The sequence below is a fragment of the Topomyia yanbarensis genome, chromosome 3 (genome assembly GCF_030247195.1).
Source record: "Topomyia yanbarensis strain Yona2022 chromosome 3, ASM3024719v1, whole genome shotgun sequence".
NCBI classification, from domain to species: domain Eukaryota; kingdom Metazoa; phylum Arthropoda; class Insecta; order Diptera; family Culicidae; genus Topomyia; species Topomyia yanbarensis.
In genome coordinates, this window is record NC_080672.1 from 117,466,708 (window position 1) to 117,488,729 (window position 22,022).

The 22,022-nt window shown below is 39.0% G+C and overlaps 1 protein-coding gene across 2 annotated transcripts in view; it reads left to right on the forward strand.

Annotated features, from left to right (window-relative positions):
• The first annotated feature begins 352 nt into the window (after positions 1–352).
• The window catches only part of LOC131688273 (E3 ubiquitin-protein ligase SMURF2), a 75,815-nt gene continuing 54,145 nt past the window's right edge, over positions 353–22,022 (forward strand). Inside the window, exons 1-3 of one of the 2 annotated variants that reach the window (XM_058972460.1) lie at positions 353–733; positions 1,701–2,571; positions 9,843–9,881. In XM_058972460.1, coding sequence (XP_058828443.1) covers positions 2,517–2,571; positions 9,843–9,881 — 94 coding nt within the window. In that variant the 5' untranslated portion in view covers positions 353–733; positions 1,701–2,516. Of the gene's footprint in view, positions 734–857; positions 876–1,700; positions 2,572–9,842; positions 9,882–22,022 lie in introns of those variants that run through there. The other variant, XM_058972461.1, reaches the window with a different exon arrangement.

Consider the following 22,022-nt stretch of genomic DNA (forward strand, 5'->3'; position numbering starts at 1 on the left):
ACAACTGTGTTAGTGTCCTAGACGTCAAATAAGTAAATAAATTTGTTTAAATGGCGGCTCTGTCCAATCCTAACAAGGATGGATACCAGGTGCAATTTTCAAATGTCTTCACATTTGTCTTCAACGAACAGGATTTGAAACCGTTTATTAAATTTTGAGCCAGATTTTTTTTCAAAATGTATAAAAATGCATCTTCTCATCATTTTAGATGTCTACAAAATAAAGACAAGTCTTCACATCTGGCATCACTGCATGCAACAGAATAACGCACAGCGAACGTATTCCAGTTTCCATTGAAACGCCACCTATCGGAGCACGTTCAGCTCGGCAGAGCAACTTCATTTACTGTCCCGTTCATACGTAGGCAGCTAACGGAGCTGTGTGGTGTCGCGGTCGTTTCATTTCAAAAGTGAAGTGTTCATCGTTCTTTGCAGTCGTGAAAATTTTTTGTTCCCCGATTTCGTTCCTTCATTCGTCGCGATTTGTCGAGTCCGCAAAATACTGGTGTGTCGGAAGCAGTGTTCCCTAAGTTGATTGGAATTATCCGCAATACAATCAAGTGCTCCATGGATATATGAAGTGCCCTTTTGTGGAAAACGCAGAAAGAATCCGAAAATGTTAATTGATCTGTAGCAGATCCACAGACGAGTGTGAGAAGGGCGTGTGAATGAGAAAGCAGCGAGGCTTACACGCACACGTATTCACCTTCGGTGCCCGAAAATCGGTGGCTAGAGTGAGTAAGATGTTTGTGCTCTTTTTTTCATTGGTCGTCTCCGTTGCGATCGACTACGTCCTGGTTCCCGATTCAGATCCCCTTCCCCTGTCAAACAACGGATGCCATTCCATTCAGTGCTGGCAAGTCGGAATATAGCAGGGTGGGTTTTCGGGGTGAAACGAGTGTAAAATAGTAAGGCGTTCCTAAGGGATTATAGACGTCAATCTTAGATCCCCAGTTATTTTGCTTCCACGAATCAAGATCCATTTGGTACAGAGTACAAGCTCGTTGTTCTATGGATAATGTGGATTGATGGAAAATTTCATTCTTAACATCAGTGTCTAGTTGTCCCCGAAGAAGAATATCGAAATACAGAACAACCTGAAGCGAAATGAATAGTTCTTGTAATTAGTTTTTTAGTAATATAAAACAACCTGTTGGCATACCACTCAGATCAACAAAAACTTTTCAAAAGTGCACATTGAAACGATAAAGTTAAAGGATTTACAAACATTGAGTTAAAGAAAAATTATAGTCATAATGTTGCGAAATATCCAACTACTGAGGACAATTCACTTCAAATGGTCTGGACTAGAAATTCACTAAAAATCAAGAGTGCTCATTCGAAAGGTCCTGAGTGACTTAATCGTGATAGGTTAAAAGTTAAAATTAATTTAGTTTACATGCAGCTGGTGGCTGCAGATGGTTAAGGTTGAATGGAGAATAATGTAAAAATCCTAAACAAAAGCAGTTATTCTTACACCTTGTACTAGATCTGTTAGATTTTTATAAAGATGCAGAACACTATGTGGAAAAACTGCTTTTTCTTGTTTTTGATTTACGCACCATCCTCCGTTCCTCCTTGAATCTGTAGCCACCATGTTGCAGGACTAAGAATTCTTTACATATATCATATAATTCCTTTTCCTGTACCTATAAAAACTCATTCAATGCATCCAATCTAACGTTATTTCATTCTTTCCAGTGAACGTCATTCGTCGATGTGACCGTGGTCACATTTTGGACTACCATCATATTAATTACCTCCGGTGTTCGTCAACAGTGGCTACCAGTGCAATTACCCAACATCAACAAATCACGCTGTGTGGTGTCACAAAAAACTGATGTTACGAATCAGAGTTGCCATCCGTAACTTCGCTTAGCACAACCACCCTCAAGAGTGCAGTTTTAATACCATATAGGTACGAAACGAAGAGTGTTTGTTCTCTGTGCATGATTGTGTTGTTTTATTTGTGCTAGTGTCTTCGTTTAAGTCATAAATTGAGAAGGAAAATTGAAGTCAAAAAGTATGCGCAATGAAGAAATAAAAAGGTGTAGTGTAGGGTAACGAAAGTTTTAGCTGCTTCTTTTAAGAGGTGCATTTTGTTCAACTATTTGCACTAGTGCAAAGTGTTAAGTGATGTTTCACCAGTACACCTAATAAAAAAATTAGCTCCATCATTGTGGGCCAAAACTTTGTGTTGTTAGCAATAATATCAAAGTAAAGGTAACATCGAAGAAGCTCGTGGATTAAAATAACAGGCGAACATACATTCATGTGTACTAGTATGCGTTGTTATTGTAAAATCACGACGGTATGAAATAATCTGCCGCATCCCATTCTGAAGTTTTCGATGTACTAAAGGAAAACGAAACAAGCAACATCGAAGATAGATAGATGGACGCGAGGGCAAACGAAAAAGAAACAGCATAGTTGCGATAGCGGTTTACATAAATGCAAAGTGTGGTTGGTGGCTGGAGGCACAGATTTGTCACCAAGCTGCTGGAACAGTAGAAAAAAATGAACAAATTGGAACATTCGCGACGGAATACCACGCAGAAGATACGTATCACAAGTAAGTACCAGGCGATACTATGATGTAGAACCATATTTCTGCAAGATTTTTGTACAGCAAAGACAGCGCCTTAAATATAAACAAATTACATGCGATGGTGCCTTTTAGTCGACCTGAACTTTAGACTTTAATTCGAGTCGTCGATAAAGAAGGTTGATAACACTATTTCCTATGTCATAAGAGGTGATAAAAACGATAGGTTCATTTCCTGTATCCTTTTTATAGGCCAGGCTTACGCTATGCTGCAATAATACACATTTAGAGCAACCTCACATGTTGCTTTTAGTACCTGATTGTCAACTCCTAATTAAAAGTCTACACGACAACATTAATATTAAGGTTTGGTCAATTTTAGTTATCAGACGTTTCCATTGAGAATCGGTAGACCCCCTTGATTGGTTGTCCGAATAGAGTGCTCGTCTATACTAAGCTAGATAATTTCATTTTCGATAATAAGCTATAATTTCACGGCGTAAGTCGTTACCAATTTATAGCCCGGAAAGGCGACGACCGTGTGGAGACAGTTGCTTTTTTTCTTTTCTTCGCCAAGTAGGAATTACATATGGATAAGCATTTATCTGATACACTTCCGTAATTCGGGATAAGAAAGGAGCATGAGCATGATGACCGTACAATTTGTAGTTGCTACTCCGTGATTAATGAGAACAAGCAAAATTGCACAAAGAATCATGAAATGGGACCTGGGAGTAGCTATCCATCCTCAATGTGCACGTTTCAAGAGTTCTATACTTTGAACTGCCAAAAATGGCGTCGGACACGTCCTTACAGTCATCGGGGAAGGGAAGGGATGTTAGTGTAACAAACGCTGTTATGGAGACCCTATATTCCTCTGCATCTCTGCTTTTGCCGCGGGAAGGATGTTGTTGTTATTGCTGCTTATTTAGAGCGGCATTCGTGTCGAACACGGGAAGGAGTTTTTGTTAGTAGGATGGGGTAAAGAATTACAGAAATCTGGATTCACCTTGATGAGTGATACGATCTATGCAACTCTCAGTAATGTGTTTATTACTCTAGGCAGCCGGCTGCCGAGAATTTATGATAGATTTATCTTTTATTGAATTAATTTCGAAATGCTCGATTTGCAAAAAAAAACAACTTTATCTCCGCACAGCCGACAGTCGGGTGTGTTTCTTATGTGTATTTGAATCAAGCGATAGGTGAACGATTTTATTATCCCTTGCTTCATTGGCGAAACAGGACATTCCAAAAACAATATAATAATGATAGGGATTACTTTTAGTGTCTCGAGACATAACGGTTAGTTTTTTGATCCGAATTATTATCTAAAAGCACGAGAATATGCGTGTGGGCATATGGTTATAAAATCGAATTTATGGACACGAAGTCACATACACGCGACAAACACGTTAACATACAAATGCTTGAGCCCTTTGCGATCGCTCCGCCACCTACACCCGCGATCTCGCAAACATGATAACATCCCGGCGATAAGGTGAACGTCTCAGAACTTATAAATTATCAAACACGGTCTACTGCGATTGTCGAAAGCTTCCAATATCTTGGTAGCCAAATGGCGTCTGATAGAGGCACCAAGATCGACATAGAAGCACGGATGAAGAAGGTGGGGGCTGCTTTTGCGAGTTTGAGTAATATCTGGAAAAACAATCAGATTAGTCGACGCACCAAAACCCGAATATTCAACTCGAACGTGAAATCTGCACTAATATGCCAGTGAAACCTGGTGCGTATCAGTGGAGAACACGCAACGGCTGCAGGTTTTCATCAATAGGTGCCTGCGGTATATAATTCGTGCATGGTTGCCTCACAACTGAATCTCTAATGCTGAACTCCTTCGTCGATGTCATCAGAATCCGATAGCGACAGAAATTCGGGAACGAAAGTGGAGGTGGGTAGGCCACACTCTGCGCAGGGTCGGAAACGAAATCTGCAAGCAAGCGTTGGACTGGAACCCAGCAGGACATCGCATCAGAGGCAGACCCAGAGGCTCATGGCGGCGCAGCCTCAACAAGGAAATAAAAGAAGTCGACGAAAGTTTGACCTGGCAGCAGGTCAAGGTGATGGCGGGCAATCGCCCATGATGGCGATCTTTCACAATGGCCCTTTGCACCACCAGGGGTGCGCAGGAACAAAAGTGTCTCCTGCGCTCGCGCGATCGTGTATCGGTCACTTCCAGAAGTCTCTATTCTCGGTACCAGCAGACTAGTCCATGCCTTCAATTGGACCAATTAAAAAAAGATAGCTCCATGGCGGCATGACCGGGAACTCTAGTGATGTGGGGTAACTCACTCCCTGTCAGAATGTGATCCGTATACCGAAGACTAAATATCAGAACAAAGGTCTGCGCGGTTTTAAACGCGAACCCGCAAACGCGCGCGGGAATCGGTCACGTCCGGAAATCTATCCTCCATTCTAGCAACTTAGGTTCATACATTCAGTTATACCAATAAAAAATAAAGCTCATGTCCACTAGACAACACGTTCCATGACTGGGAACTCTAGTGATATGGGAGTGCCTACTTTCTTATAGAATCTGAATCGAACACGAAACATTATGTACACGCAGATTTTTTTTTACGCGGGGGATACAGGCCGCGTAAATGAAAACCGCGTAAATGAATATGCGTAAATTTCAAAATCCGCGTAAATGAAAACCGCGTAAATTTCAAAAACCGCGTAAATGAAAACCGCGTAAATTTCAAAATCCGCGTAAATGAAAACCGCGTAAATTTCAAAATCCGCGTAAATGAAAACCGCGTAAATTTCAAAATCCGCGTAAAAAAACGCGTAAAAAAATACCGCGCAAAAAAAAACCGCGTAAAAAAACTTGAGTGTATTAGTTTCACGGTCCGTGCGCGATCATCCAAGAACACACGCGAATGTGCGAAAGGCACACGGTTATAAAATAGAATTTATACACGCGAAGTTACATACATGTTAGCACACGCGACATCCAAACCCACACGCGATCGAACACGTTAACGTACAAATGCTCGATCCTTTCGCGATGATACACGCGATCGTGTAGTCCCTACGTCAGCACATACCTACTTAACCGATTTCTTTCAAGCTCTGCATACACATTCTACGTTAAAAATGCCTAACTCCTACATTGAGTTATTGAGATAATTTTTCGATTAAGGGGGTGTAAAAAGGCGGAATTTTTCGGGAGCATGAAAATTTTAATTTGAAACCAGCTAATACCCATCGCACGTTGCTGCGACTTTCAACGAAGTAGGAGGAAAACACAATTTGTTCCGAAGCTCCATTTGGCGGGCAGATAATCCCCAACCAACAGCACACAAACACGCTCCATAACAAATACCTACCATGTATAAATTTTGACGGCAATCGGTTAAGACGTTTGAGAGTCCATAAATCATATACATACAAACATTGACTTTTATATATAGAGATAGATGAGTAAAAAACCCCTAATTGAAAGTTTGTCTCAAAAACTCAACGCAGGGGTTAGATATTTTTAACGCAGAATGTGTATGCAAAGTTTGAAAGAAATCCCTCTCGCAGGTTGATGGGATTGACGGTATTGTAAACATCATCAAGCCACAATATATTCAATAGAGTTATCTAAATATAAGGACCTTCGCTCTTTTTAGTTTTTATTTGCACCAAGTTCTACTACTAGAGGTTAATTAGTTCTCATGTTAATAATCCACCAAACATTATGACTACTGAGGATTTGATTTATATAAGAAGCCCGCTTCAAGATGTTGATTACAATACGCCTCGATAGTGGTGTGTCGAGGAGGCCGAGAGGGCTGATATGAGCCTTTTGTCTGTTCTATACATTTCCTCTATTCACCAGCTTATAACCAACAATCAACCAGTAACAAATAGATAATTGAGAAAGGATGTGCTATGTGTGGTGATTGGCTATTCAAGTATTAGTAGTGTTTGAAGTACTAATGTATGTCTCATGTGATGATCATAACTTCAGCTGTATCTTGTACCTATCTAATCTATTACGTCTCTCATATATTGTCTTTTATTTCTTCTTTTCGAGTCCTATACTGCCATTCTACACCCGCCTTCAACTGGGTCAACAAAGATGGTGATAGTGAACGTCTTAACACTCACACATTCTCAAACGCGGTCTCAGCGGGAACCTACAAAAATGCCATCGTGCACGCGATTACGAATCGGTCACGTCCGAAAGTCTATCCTTGATCCTAGAATCCTAGGTCCATGCCTTCAGCTGGACCAATTAAGAAAATACGCCCATACCTATTAGACAACACGTCTCATGGCGACATGACCGGGAACCCTATCGATATAAACGATCCCACTCTCTGCCAGAATTCAAAGCGCGCTGAAAATTTAATATCAGACTCACGGTTCGCGCAATCATTCAAGAACACACGTTTCAAAATCACGTCAGCGCACAAACGTTAGAGCCCCTCGCGATTTTCCAAGCAACATACGAACTCGCAAACATGATTACACCCCGGTGATAAGGTGAAAATCTCAGCACTCATAAACTTACCAACACGATCTCAAGTGTCAACCCGCGCTCGCGCCATCATGAATCGGGATCGTCGCGAAGTATCTATCCTCGGCACAAACAATCTAGGTCCTTGTTAATTATTAAAAAAATTATAAAATTGAAAAATAACTACCATATCCACTAGACAAAACGTTCCATGGCGACATGACCGGAAACACTAGTGATATGGGGTAACTCTCTCCCTGTCAGAATGTGATCCGTACACCGAAAACTAAAGATTAGAATGACGGTCCGCGAATATATGAATCGCCGCAGGGTTTCAAAATCGAATTTATACACACGAAGTCACATACACGCGAGCATACGCGACAAACACGTCAACATACGAACGCTTAAGCCCTTCGCGATCATCTACGCACACCTATGCCCGCGATGGCGCAAACTTGATAACACTCAGGTAATTATGTGAACGTTTTATTACTTACGAAGTTACACACGCGGTCTCAAACGCGAATCCGCAAACGCGCGCGATCATGAATCGGTCACGTCCGGAAATCTTTAGCCTTCATTCTAGCAACTTAGGTCCATACATTCAGTTGGACCAATCAAAAAAGAAATAAAGCTCATATCCACTAGACCACGCGTTCTACGACGACATGATTGGGAACTCTAATGATATGGAAGAACCCACTTCCATCTGGAATCTGAACCGTACACAAAAATTAAGTATCAGATTCACGGTCCGCGCGCGATCATTCTAGAACACACGCGAATATGCGAAAGGCACACGGTAATGAAATTTATGCACGCGAAGTTACACGTTAGCACACGCGACATACAAACGCACACGCGATCGAGCACATTAACGTACAAATGTTCGAGCCCTTCGCGATGATACACGCGATTCCGAGTCCCTACGCCCGCACATGCCTGAACCGTACAATGAATATCACATTCAGAATCACGGCCCGCTACAATTGGCCTATTGCAGTGTTTTATTGGGCGACATTGCCTGTCTCGTCTGCAAATTGTAGTATGTGATTCTGACGGGGAGCCCTTCCGAGAACCTAGCTCTACAGCTCCAGTAGGACAACTCTCGAAAAAAAAAGAATGTGTATGCAAAGTTTGAAAGAAATCGGTGAAGTGTTTTTTGAATGGCAGTTAAATCCGCAAATCATATTTATTTCAGAAACGTTCTAAAAAAAGCTTCGCCGCCGAGCCGTTTGTAGATATTTTTGCATAGAAAAATTACAGCATGTTGTTAAAATGATACACTATAATGTAAAAAAGTTTTGATCAATTCGCTTCACTCAAAGTTCCAAAAAAATCGCAAAAGAGTTTTTTTCACGGCGAAACCCTTACGCCCCCCTCCCTTAATCACTCACAACTTTAGTTTTAAATGGTTGGCTTTTGCCTTTTCAAAAGTAACTATCGGGATGCAGAGTATTCGTAACGGACTCTTGCTAGTTTCGGAACAAATGAGGAAGATTTCTATGTCAAAAATCCTTTTTATTAGTTTTTTCTGTTTTAAGTCATTTTTAATTTTTATTTATAAAATGAATAACATTTTACTGAGCTTTTTGTATATATTTTTGTATTATTGCAGCCAGGACTTACACCGCTGTGACCGTTGTAATAGGGTTTTTCCATCTTTAAGTTTGTTTGTGTTGATCTGTTGTACGGCGCAATGAATTTGAACAATTGAAATATACTATCCCGTTTCTTTTGCCAGAATATATTTTGTGTTGTAAGCAATTGTCACCTAGCCTTCAGTTCGCGTAATGGTCACAAGCTATGGAAGCTTTTCTTTCCTGCACCAGGCGGGGTAGATTAATAGTTGCTGTACGTTTACGCTCAAAATTAGTTTGTGCAGCACTTATTGTACATCAACTAGAAGATACTGGGAAAGTGGGCTGAACTGACTCGTTCCTTCAGTTGGACCAACCAATTGCTTATAATTACTAGACAGCATGGTCCATGACGACATGACCGGGAACTCTAGTAATATGGGGGAACTCACTATCTTCTAGTATCTGAACCGTTCATTGAAAATTAAGTACCAGATTCAAGGTCCGCATGATTATTCAAGGAAACACGGGAATATGCGAATGATATCACTGTTATAGAATTGAATTTATGCTCGCGAAATAACATTCACGCTAGCACACGCCCAATACAAACTCACACGCGATCGAACACCCTTGCCTGCAAACGCTCATGCGCTTCTCTATGATACAGTCGATCGTGAAGTCTCTACGTTTCCACATCGGAACCGTATGCTTAATAACACATTCAAAATCACTGAAGCTAAACGTTAAAACTCGCACTTTCAACATACGAATGACCACATTAGGACTCACAATTAGTCTATAATACATACAAAGACACATGCAATAATTGCCAATATTTGTCTGGCAACCGGGGAAGTACATCTCAAACGCAGAACTCATCATTCTAATGATGGCCTTGGTACTGCGTTGTCTGTGTTCAATGAACCATAGTCTTGTCTTGTCAGTTTGTGGATGTATGATACCCGCTAGCAACCACCCTCGCACTAGTTGCCCAAAGAAAGAAACAAAGATCTATTTTTTTTTAATCTAAAGAAATGACAAGTTATGATAATAATTTTATCAAATATATTGGCAACGTGAAGCTAACGTAAATAAACAAATTATAGTTCAAAATAAATAGCTTACCACCCAAATACCCTGGAAAAAAGACTTAAGTGAACATACAATACATAAAAGATAATAATGTAAGATGAATATCCAACAAAATTCATAAATCTATTTTCTTTTTTTTTCAGTTCTATGCGCTCGTAACTTGCTCCGAAAGGATTATTTTCGTAAGTATCACATACATTTATTGACACAAAATCAGTTCCAGAGCCACCGTTGAGTTTTTTGTAAACGTTTCCAAAATCACATCTAGGTTACGCAATTATTACCTTTTTGTTTAAAAAAATTCAAAAAGTCACTGCTCTTCTCAGATGTATTGCTCGAACAGTTCACACTTACCAACTTAAATTGATTTTATTGTCTATAGTTGCGCACTATTGCGTAATCACTCGGTTCCCATTCGAAGGAATATGTATAAATTGATATCAATCTTGTTAGTATGTTTGTAAGTAAGAGTGTAGTAACAAAAGTTACCGAGAAATTGTGAAATACTGGAGTTTGTTTAATTTTCACTCCACCATTGGCTTCACAGAGTGATAGTAGGAATAGAATGAAAATAGGCTCCACAATCCATTTCATTGTCTTGTCAAGTCCCCCTAGATATCGTTGAAAATGGCATACCATGCCATGGGAGCACATTCCGATGGTATCGCCACTATTAGCGACCACCTCGATTCTTTTCTTTTGTTTTACAAACATATACCCTCATTTCCCTACTTCTAATAGTGTCCTATTTAATAACTATTGACACTGTTTCAACGATTACCCAGTGAAAACTCTCAAATCCATTAATGATCTTTGCTGGAAGGAAGACGTTAATACTTCATGTATCGATTGAACCCAACCTGCTAAGAAAAAGAAAAAAGAGCACTAAATGTAGAGGATATGCACCGCGGTGGCAGAAGCAGAATTTCACTCAAACATCGTCTACAAACTAGATACTTTTGCATAGGTCGCAGCATCAAGAGACCAATACCAGGCCACACGTGCAAAAGACGAGAGCAATGATTGGATTGTAAATACAATGCATCAAAATGGAAAGAAACTGTGCATCGAAATGGAACAATAAAAAGCAAAAATCGGCCACGATAACAAAGACACGGGTGTCTTTCAAGCAAACCATTCAAGGTGTGGTACGAACCAACATCTGTGGTCGTGTTATTTTCCATAAATCTTCAGCATTTTCTACGTTTACGAGAATGTTAGCAATCAAACGATTTATTTGCTGTCTGGCGAAGCGTATACAAAATGTTCTACTTGTAAGCATCAAGTCTGAAAAATTGCTTTCGGATGAATGCATTAAATATAATCATCGATTTGACTAGTACTCATGGATTACCGGATTTTTTCCTCATTTGTAGATATTCAATGTAAAAATTGAAAGGGAAAAGACGAGTCATTTTTACTGATCTATCTCTTTTGTCCCTATTGCAGAGGTTCAAATCTTAGGGTCTGTCAATTAACAGGATAAGTTCTTAAAAAACCAATGGTCGTATGTTTGAATCTCACCTCAGGATTCTTAAGGATCGTAGCAATAGTTCTGTGTACTAAATAATTGACAGCACAGTCTCTAGAAATATAAGGTAAAATCACACAACACTATGTTGTACCAAATATTCTGATTTGCTAATCATGAGGTCATACGCTTCTTCTGTTACCCTTGTACGGAGACTGGGAACCAAAGCCATAACTGCGAACAAGGTAATCGATTTACCAACTAAGCATACCGCAATATCGGCCCCCATTCAAATGTATCTTGTCGCCAAATTAATATGAACAATTCCATCCAATTTGTCTTATTGCAGTCTTCAGTTGGTTCGTGTATTGTTCCGCTGTTATGGTGCCATTATGTTAAAGGACATACACGCGGAAATTTTCCAGGCGATATATTCCCCTCCCCCAGATTCTGCTTAAATTTTCTCGACGTCTCAATTTTCGCACAGCTTTGGCGTCGGTCAGGCGGAATGTCGCGAAACTATTAGCGCCATCAAATTTTTATCTATCACTCGAAGTGATGACTGATCCGCCACAGAATGCGATTACATGCGGCCAAAAGCAGACATAGCACCCGGCGACGCCGTTGATCCGTATCAACAAGATCGAGGTCTCTCTCTCTCTTATCTTCCCTTCGATACAGTGGGCCGCCATGATGTCCCCATCGAATCATCACCCTATATATCATTCGATGGTACTCTCTTCCCCCAAAATCGTCGCACCAGCCTGCCGAGTGTGTTTTTTTTCGTAACTGGCGACTACGATGGCATCAGTCGTCGCCGTGGACGCCGCTTTGTTATATTTCGTCTCGCCAGCAGACTTCTCGTCTGTCGCGCTCGGTCGGTATATTCGCAACTGTCGCGTCAGACCGGAATGAACAAAAACAACCCTCTAGGAAAGCTTCTCAGAGACGCTAGTACGTATACTGTTTAGCGTGGCATATGTATCATACAGTCACCCTATAAATCCGATGGCGGTTGTTTGGAACGGTGCCGTTTTGGGATGGACAGTATGCGGGACACCTTAGTTCTAAGTAATTTTCAACGAAATAGTAGAAAAACACAATTTGTTCTGAAGCGCCATCTGGCGGGCAGATAATCCCCAAACAATAGCACACAAACACGCTCCATAACAAATGCCTACTATGTATAAATTTTTACGGCAATCGGTTAACCCGTTTGGGAGTCCATAAATCATATACATACAAACATTGACTTTTATATATATATATATATATATATATATATATATATATATATATATATATATATATATATATATATATATATATATATATATATATATATATATATATATATATATATATATATATATATATATATATATATATATATATATATATATATATATATATATATATATATATATATATATATATATATATATATATATATATATATATATATATATATATATATATATATATATATATATATATATATATATATATATATATATATATATATATATATATACCGACCTGTTCATATTATCACCGTACCCATTTGAAGTATAGTTGATTAGTTTAGTGTCGCCTAACATTTTTAAATGTATTTATTCGAATGGCATGATGATTTCTTTTTGATTTCTTTTTGTTGGAGACGAACCACTGCGACCAGTATTAAGATCTATTGTGGTATGGTATGATGATAATTGGGGCGCTCGATTCGAATTTCCGTTTCGCTCAAATACTTAAGGCAATTTTTGGTATTGAGTTATTAATAAAATAGTTTTTCTCTTGCGCTATCGAAAAATATAATCATTCTCATGTGTGAAATTGAGAAAAAATACTTATTACGCCCGAAAAATTCATATCGCCTACAACTTCTACAATGAAAAAAATGCAACATAAACACATTGAAGAATGTATTTCACCTTAGGGGAGACCGGGGCAAGTTCGCAGTGTTTTCAGTTTTCATTTTTTGCCGCATTTATTTAGATAGATTTTGCAAAATAGCACATGTTGCATAAAAGGGGCCGTATACAAATGACGTAGCTTTTTTCTGCGATTTTTGACCCATCCCTCCCCCCTCGTAGCATTTGGTCACAAAATTCTAACCTCCTCTCGTAAATAACGTTGCATTTACCTACCCCCTCCCCCTCGTCCCATGCACAGCGCCCGGGCGATGAAAAAAAAATTATATATGTTTTTCAATTATTTTAAATACATGTCCTTTCAAAATGTTTGACGATTTTTATCAACATTTTCATTATAACAGCAAATTTTATGCAAAATAAACCCATTTCATGACAAATATAGTGTTGCTAGTTTTGTTTTGAATTTTATATGCCAAGGAGAGCATGAAGACAAGTTAGCAACATTAGCTAACTAATGCAGCAAGTTAAATCCGTATACAAAATCTTTTCGTATTATTGTGATTCCGCGAATCGTAAAATTTACCTCATGAAAAACCGCATCAAAAGTAACTTGGTTGAATTTAAATTCATTTCTCTTGGGAATGGAGGATCAATAAATTGTTTTTTCTAAACAATGGGTTTTAAAATTAATGCTACGTTGCACAACTTTTGACCCTACCCTCCCCCTCGTCACACTTCGTCACAAATTTGGTATACCCTCCCTACCCCCCAAAATGCTACGTCATTTATGCATGGCCCCTTATAAAAACAAATATCGCGATATTTTCTGTGCGAATTTGTGCGACGGTTCTTCAAAAGCGAACAGATCCTCAACTGTGGAGAAAGTTTGCATACATGCTGGTTATATTGGTTCGTTGAATCCAAACACCGTACGATGAAACCTTGGTTGTAGCAAGCCAGTAGAGCGTAGAAGTCAATAAGGGATAGAATCTTCGGAGAGTCGATTTCGGCGTTAATCACACCTTGCCACAACTACTGCTTGTTGAATTTTTCTGCGTCGTTTTAATGGGTCGAGGCCGATCAGGCGGCATCGATCTGGGTACGGTGGTAGATCCAACGGACTCCACCAGGGAAGGTCTGGTAGAGCGAGTCAAGAACAAATCATTTCTGCACACGTTCAATTCGTAGATTCCAAACAAGCTGACGTGGACTCCAAATCAAGCTGGTATTTTCGAGTAGTGGGCGAACCAACGAACAATATAACGCCTTCAAGCAGTGCGGATCCTTACAGTCCCGGCCGTTTTTTTTTTAAATAAAGCCGAGTTGTCAAGTAGCTTTCGAGATTAAAACTGAGCGATGCAGATTAAAGTTTTTGCTTAGCATCCAACAAGACGCCAAGGTCGCTGACGTCATAAACTCTATTGAGCCTTTGCCTCTCGATTTGGAGTCGTAAAGTATAGGATTGACTATGCGGTGGAAAGTTATAATCTGACATTTAGCGATGTTAACGATCCCAAGTAACAAATGAAGTTTTATAGCACGTTACAAGTGCAATCTAAGTTTTATGAGTGACTATAAAACTAGTATAAAACCTCAATTGTTACTAGGGAATGAGCTAATTTCTATGACATCAGCCGACGGTTGTATCAAGAAGCTCTTGAAGCCGAACGCAGTCGTCGATATTGCGGACTACAAGGTACAACTAAGTCATCAGCGTAAACCAGTTTGCATCCAAAACCAAAAAGCAAAGTAGCGTCGTTGAAGAATAGCACAAATAGTAGTAGTAAACTCCGAAGAGACACAAGAGCCAAGCTGCACACGTAGGACTCTATCACGTAAGCATCAGAACTCAGCCATTTAACGAAATTGCGCGACGTACCCAACCTAGACATTTTCTTTAAAAGTATTCTATGGTCGATTCGATCAAATGCTACCTTTAATTCGGTATACACTGCATCAATTTGTGCCTTTTCCTCCATCTGCGAAATGCAAGTTGACGTGAAGTCCAAAAGGTTTGTGCTTGAGGATCGTCCTTGCATAAATCCATGTTAGTCGGTAGAGATGCAGCGAGAAAGTACAACGGTGCTCACAACTATTTCGAATATCTTGAATGCTGCCGATAAGCTAGTTATGCCACGGTAGTTTTTTTACATTTCAACGGTCACTGCTCTTATAAACCGGGAACATGAACGATGCCTTCCAAATCACCGGAAAATTCCTTGTTCAAAAGAATTGTTGATAATACTGCACAAAGGTTCGCCTAAGGAAGCAGCACAACGACGTTTATGGTATATGGCTAGTGGAAACGGAGAAAATTCTTCCGCCAACTAGCTCCGGGCTCCCCTACGTCAAACCGAGACACATTGCTACATGTTTGATACAAATGAAGGAAAATATCATAGTTCCATCAACTAGCCCGGGTATCCTCTGCGTGTATTGCACACCAATTGGCAACAGTGGAAGTTAGCTATAATATATGGAAGTAAAGCTTTTTGGTCTCCAAAAATTAAAAGAAGTTGCGAAAGTACATATATTAAAGTTGTTTAAGATTTAACTGAGCAAGCCTATAAAAGCGGCCATTTTTGAAATTGAATAAAGCAGTTTTTTTTCGCTTCCCTTTACCCAATTTTTGAGAAAATTAATTGACGTTTGCTGGGCATGGTTAGAATGCTATTGATTTATTTTCATGAAAATTCTACCAACGACGTGCACTAAAACTGTTCTTTTTTGTTTTCAATGATGGCTGCTTTCCGAAGCTTTTTCAGTCAAACCATAACTTTGACTTCAACGATATGACCTACATGTTTTCTTCCATGCATCGGTAGAACTTAATTTATGGGATTTTTCCATTCTTCCCTCAGTCTAACTTTCTATCTTCGTTAGTTAAAAAGATAGAAACCTATTCCACTTGTTTTTCCACTCCACCCGTGCATCACTTTTTCTACTTGCAATATCAAAATATGGTGCACAGTGACGGGTCTACGAGCTAAAGTCGGACAAAACCTAAAATGTTTTTTAATTCGACTGAAAAGCATGGGTTGAGCTAACTTTGGGATGCTGTATTCAGCTTTGATGTCAAAAGTCAGGAAAAATAAGATTATTTTTCCATGCAGTTTCATCCAATCTACTTAGGATTAAGATCCCATTAGCATGAAAGATTTTGTTTACTGATCACTCTAAACTTATTGTATAACGTGTTTATTTACGTTAGATTTTGAAATTATTTTGCCCTAAACACCACTCGTCTCCATATGATTATAAGAAAAATAAAATCTTTTTAAACCCCTTGGCGAAATGAGGCGCATAACGAGACCTTAATATGTGAAAAGTATAGATAATTCCCCAAAGAATGAATAGTATTTGTCCGTTTCGAACTGTTTCACCTGATTGTACAGAATACATTCATTTGAAATAAGTATTTATCAGATCCAAGTCATAGTTCGAAATAAACCTCGGCGAATATGTTACGATTGCAAACCAAAAACTTTCATTTTCCTTTAAAAAGAAACTAACTTTGGATCAAAATCAAAAGAGCAACAGAGATTTGAAGTGAACATAGTAATTGTGTTCTCGGATTTGAAAATCATTAAATTAGCTTGACATAGCAAGGTTTAAACTGCTGCTAAAATCGTGTTCCTATGTAATAGTGTTAAATTTTTGGAGTAATGTCATTTAATACATGAGAATCTTATGAAAAATATGAAATATCAAACATCAATGCTAGTTTATTTCCCTATACGTACAAATAATGTTGCTGTTGACTTAATTTTTCAAAGGTGAAGCTCAACATAGAAAAAGTTACGAGAGTGCGATTTCGCTACCTACGTCATGCAGTACTGACTATGTTCAAAAACATAACCCAAGCAGAATCATTCGCTTAGCAAAGCAATATAAAACACTTCGTCAAGTGTAAATGACGTTTTATACAGCATCCCAGTATATATAGACTATTGAAGTAAGGCCACATGACCCGACACCGCGTACTAAAGAATGTTCATTTCTATTGAAGTCGGAGAGATGAGAAACGCTATTTCACCAGGGAAGCTGTCGAAGTTCATACCAGACGATACGGGGCCCAAACGATAACTCCATATTGTAGTATACTGCATATCAGAATGATATACAGTACCTTTAGACTATACACGTCGTTGAAATCTCGCATATTTCGTTTGATGAGTCCTACCACTGTAGTCGTGTGAAATGGATTATGTTGCATATCCATTCTGAATTTTCATAGTCATTCCGTATCTATTAGGCTCCTATCGATGCACATCTGAATAGCACAACAGCCTAATTAGGGTTGTTATGAGACAATAAATATTCAGATCATCTGTACATCATATTACACGATTTACGAAGAAGAGAGGTTAAAGCTGGTTTCTTTGAAATACACCCGATGTGATGTTTAAAATGCAGTTCCAAGGCTTTCTGATCCCTTCGAACAGATAACACTATGTAGATTGCTGTAAAGCTCGCGTTCGGCGATATATGTTATAGGCAAACACAAGAAACTCAGACTGCTCAGGTATGATTCAGACAAAGGTTGAGGGTTATCAGTTAGCACATTTCCAAAGAATGACGAAAATAGATTTGCTCACATCGTAGGTATCGTTGACGTCCTATCCGGGTAGTTGACATTTTCCTGAATTCCACTGGTGGATGTTTTGGTTAGGGTTGGGAGTACAAATTTAACCATTACCGAAAACCGGTAAAATACCGGTTTTATAAACACAACAAACTGGTTTTTTAATGGATTTTTTAGAATAAACAAATTAAAAAATATTTCACTATTCTATGCTATATTTTTACCTAAGAAGATTTTTTTTAGAGAATTATTCTACATTAAAAAATGGGTGTAACCGCTTTTGAGCATTAAGGGCACATAACCTATAGCTAAAAAAGTTACAGAATTTGCGTTTTGACGTCGTGTCGTTGTGTCTCATCAGAATTCGACACCAACTTAGGGACATCACTAAGGTAACGCCGGATTGACGCTAGCCCCAAAAACAGAGACACTAATTGTGTTTCTGTGCAAATCCCACGTTTGACTACGGGTTTGCTCAGGAACACATTGTGCCTTCGTTTTTGGGGGAAAGCACCGGTTTTTTTGAATGACTCCGTTTCTCCAACCCTAGTGTTGTTCTGCAGATAAGCCCAAAATTGCTTCGGGTCGTCCTTCATATTGTTCTCAAGTCGTGAAACATCTGATCGAAACAAGATGCCTTTATTTATTCAAATTGTCGTTCTAAAATTCACACAAACGATTTATCGTCTTCACCTCTTCTCCGAAAAAAATCTTTCACAACCCTCTCTTATCCCATTTCGAAGATTGTGCAGATGGTGGAATACCGAGAGCCTCTATTTTTCGGCAGCGCATTTGTCTCCTCAGAGGCACGTGTTGTCAAAAAAATAGGTCCAATTCACGATAAAACCTATCTACAGCCTCGTCCAGGGTACCCGCAAAGATAATACTTCAACCCAATTAATTTTTGAGATTTTCGCGTTTAGTTCACCGTAATCGCACTGATTAAAATCATGACACATATCCACATCGTCAATCACAGGTAAAACGTACAGAGTCTCAATTGTCAATACAAACGGATGATGGTAACGACTCAATTACGTTTGCGGTATGGTGGTTCTAGTAATTTATTTGATGTAAGCCAGAAGCAATTGTAGATAGTTTCGACTAACAACAACTCGTGTTCAGACGATGCTTTAATAGGAATGTCGTATTCAACTTCATCTTCAAAACTCCGGCGTAGGAAAGATAAATTAAAGTCACCCAATACTATAACCCTAGTGCTAATCAATGTGGCAGCTTATCAACACAGGCGGCATGCTTTTCGTATAAAGCGAGATCAGAATATGATGGTAGGTAAAACACCCAACAAACGATAGACACGGTCCCGCAAGTCACTCGAAAAGCTATCTGCGCTCTAGATAATCGACCATATCGACAGATATCATACTGCTTCAATCCAAACGCCACCACCACGATTGTGCCAGCTTGTGGAACAATTTCGATCACAGCAATATATCACGCACTCATTGGTCAGCTCTGAGTTAAGTGCATTGTCGTTGAACCATGTTTCTGAAAGCTTCACAACGTCATAATTAGTAGCAGAAAGTGTCGCACAAAGTTCGTTTTATTTTATTGCTCAAGCATTGGACGTTCTGATAATATAGCCACGACTGAATGTTAAGTTTGCTTGTATGAGTTTTTGGACGGAGAAAGAAGGGTTTTAAGAGTCGGACTAGTATTTTTAAAAGGTGAGTCAAAATTTCAATGTAACTGTAACGTGTCTTGTACACAATCCGTTTTTTTATATTTTATTTTATTTTGTATTTAATTATATTGCTTAATTTGCATTACATTTCTAATTCAATATATTGGATGTTCTGCCACAAGTGGTAACTTTTTATCCCTGATTTCTATTTATTTGCTATAAGTTCAGCACAAAAACTTGTGTTACTATGAAATGTAGCAATGTAAGAAGTATTAATATTGATTTGTTCATTGAATACTACTATAGTACGATTCAGTATATCAACATAGTAAGAATTTTCTTATGTGCAAAACTATGTTAGATTAACATTTTGGTCGAAGCACCTTCGACCTAAGTTTGACTTATTCTCACAGCGGTAGTTTTCGTAATCAACCAAACTTTTTGCCTGACTGCCAAAAGCCAATAATAAACAAGCAATCATTTTCAGACCAACGAATAGACCTTCGAACTCGAACGGCTACGGCTGTTGGCGCTGAATAGAGAGAGATTCTCAGAACGGACACGCTCGAGCTGTGGCGAACGGCAAATCAACATCGAAAGCAGATTTACACCGAAGGTAGTGCGGTCGGTGTGCAGTGGACGGACCGAGGGCGCGCGAGCAAGACACAAAAGGTGCGCCAAGTGGCGCTAAGCAGCAGATTTATTTAACGACTACAAATGCCCCGCGAACAGGATGGTGCGGCGATCGAGGCTGCCAGAGAAAAAATAGCTCGCGTTTCTAGAAGAAGCATGTGCGATGCGGGGCTCGGAATAACGATACGATGATGGGCAGAGTGCAGCAGCATCGTGCTGCTGTTGACGAACTTTTCGATTGTCTGAAACTTTGAGACGTACTGTTTGAGGAGTGATAGGAGTCTGGTGCTGTTTTAGGAGGGTGCAATGACAAGGATGACAACAATCCTCATAAAAAACAAGTGTATGATATATGCATAAGCAAGTATGATTGGAACTTTTTCGTGTGATGTTTGCGAGAGTGATTATCCTTCTAGTTTGGTTCTTTATGTTTGTTGATAATCATTCACCTATCATTCTGTGTATATTGAATGTCGTGGTAGTGGGGTTAAGCTGAATGATGTCATGATAACTCGCGGTAACGACAAACCACATGTTGGCAAACGCGTTCGAAATTAGTTTGCGCTATCTAGCGAGTGGGAAAAGTATTGTACTGAACGTTGTGTGACGCCCTAATATTTCGGGTTTGCATAGTATGCGGTTCAACACCATGACATTGGCACCCTATGCATGTAAACAATAGTCGCATTTGTTGGAGTCAATCAAGATGTTTGTCTCATAAATTTTTGGATTCCCACCTACAATTGTCGGAGTGACCGCTTGACTTTTTGTTGCGATTATTATCTTTACAAAAGATTGCTTGAATACGTATTTGGTCGTCGAAAAAACAAAAGGGTTGTAGACGATACGACACGACAAGAAGAAATAGGTTATCGACCCACAGCAGTAAATTGTTATTGTTTCGCACTGCCGTAACTAGGGTTGTGCTGGAATTATCACCGGTACCGAAAGTCCCGAGAATACCGAGCCATTTTTGGTACCGATGTGAAAAACCAAAATAGCGAAAGCTAGAGTTCATCGCAGCTGTGTTTTCTTATGACAAGAGCTCTTTAGCACTTTTCGACAAAAATGACTTAAAATATCTTGAAAATTACAAATATTTGAAACATTTCAGAGAAGACAATGGATGTTTCTGTCATTACTGTAGTAGTTTCTCAATTTATGTGAAGATCGGTTGGCTTTATTGACAGTTTTTACTTATAATGTAGCAAAAGTAGCATTCACATATGTCACAAGTGTGTGTGTGTATTCATGATAAAATATGCATGACGCGTCACGAATGAATTGTGATTTGTGAAACTGAGCATTTTAAATTATTATTCCCGACGAATAAAAGTTTGTTTCATGAACAATCGAAAGCGGCTCCCGGCTGTCGATTCGTGTGATTCTGTTTATGACGGATGGGTGCTGAGCTCTCATTAATAATCGATTAGCGAGTGTGTGTGTTCGATTAGCTTGCTGGCAGATTTGTCATTTTCTTTAAAATTATAGTGGGGATGAGTCGTTGAAGTCAAATCCCGATTAACTCAAAAGATCATTAGCTCCTATCGGATCTAATTTGTACATGGAGAGGATACGAATTATTAAGGCAAAAATGAATATCCCCCAAGCGCGTTAATTCTTTTCTAACTGAAAAACGTATTTAGCTGCTACTTAAAAGTAACAAAAAAGTTATATTTTGATGGCATTTTGTTGTGATCTTCTAATCGTCCTTACCTTACACCTAAACAAGTACAAGCAGTTTGATAATTTCTTTTCATCATTAAGTATTAAGTTGACATGTTAATATGAATCTTAACACTCACTAACGCAATTAAATCTCCTCTTTATTTTCGGTTTCGTGCCACTGAGATGACATGATCATTGCAGCTGAGTCAGCGCGGTATAGACATCAAGGTTGATCGATCTTGTGCCGCCATTCTGCCATTTTCCTCGATTGGTCACAACTAGTGTATGTGCTACTAATGTTATTGAACATATTAAGGATTCTGGATAATGCATCTACTTTGGTTGACCATAAATGGTCAAGATCTGTAAATTCTATTAATTTGACATCCATTTGATTCTTATGTGATTGTATTAATCATCCTGTAATTCCGAAACCAAAAGTCA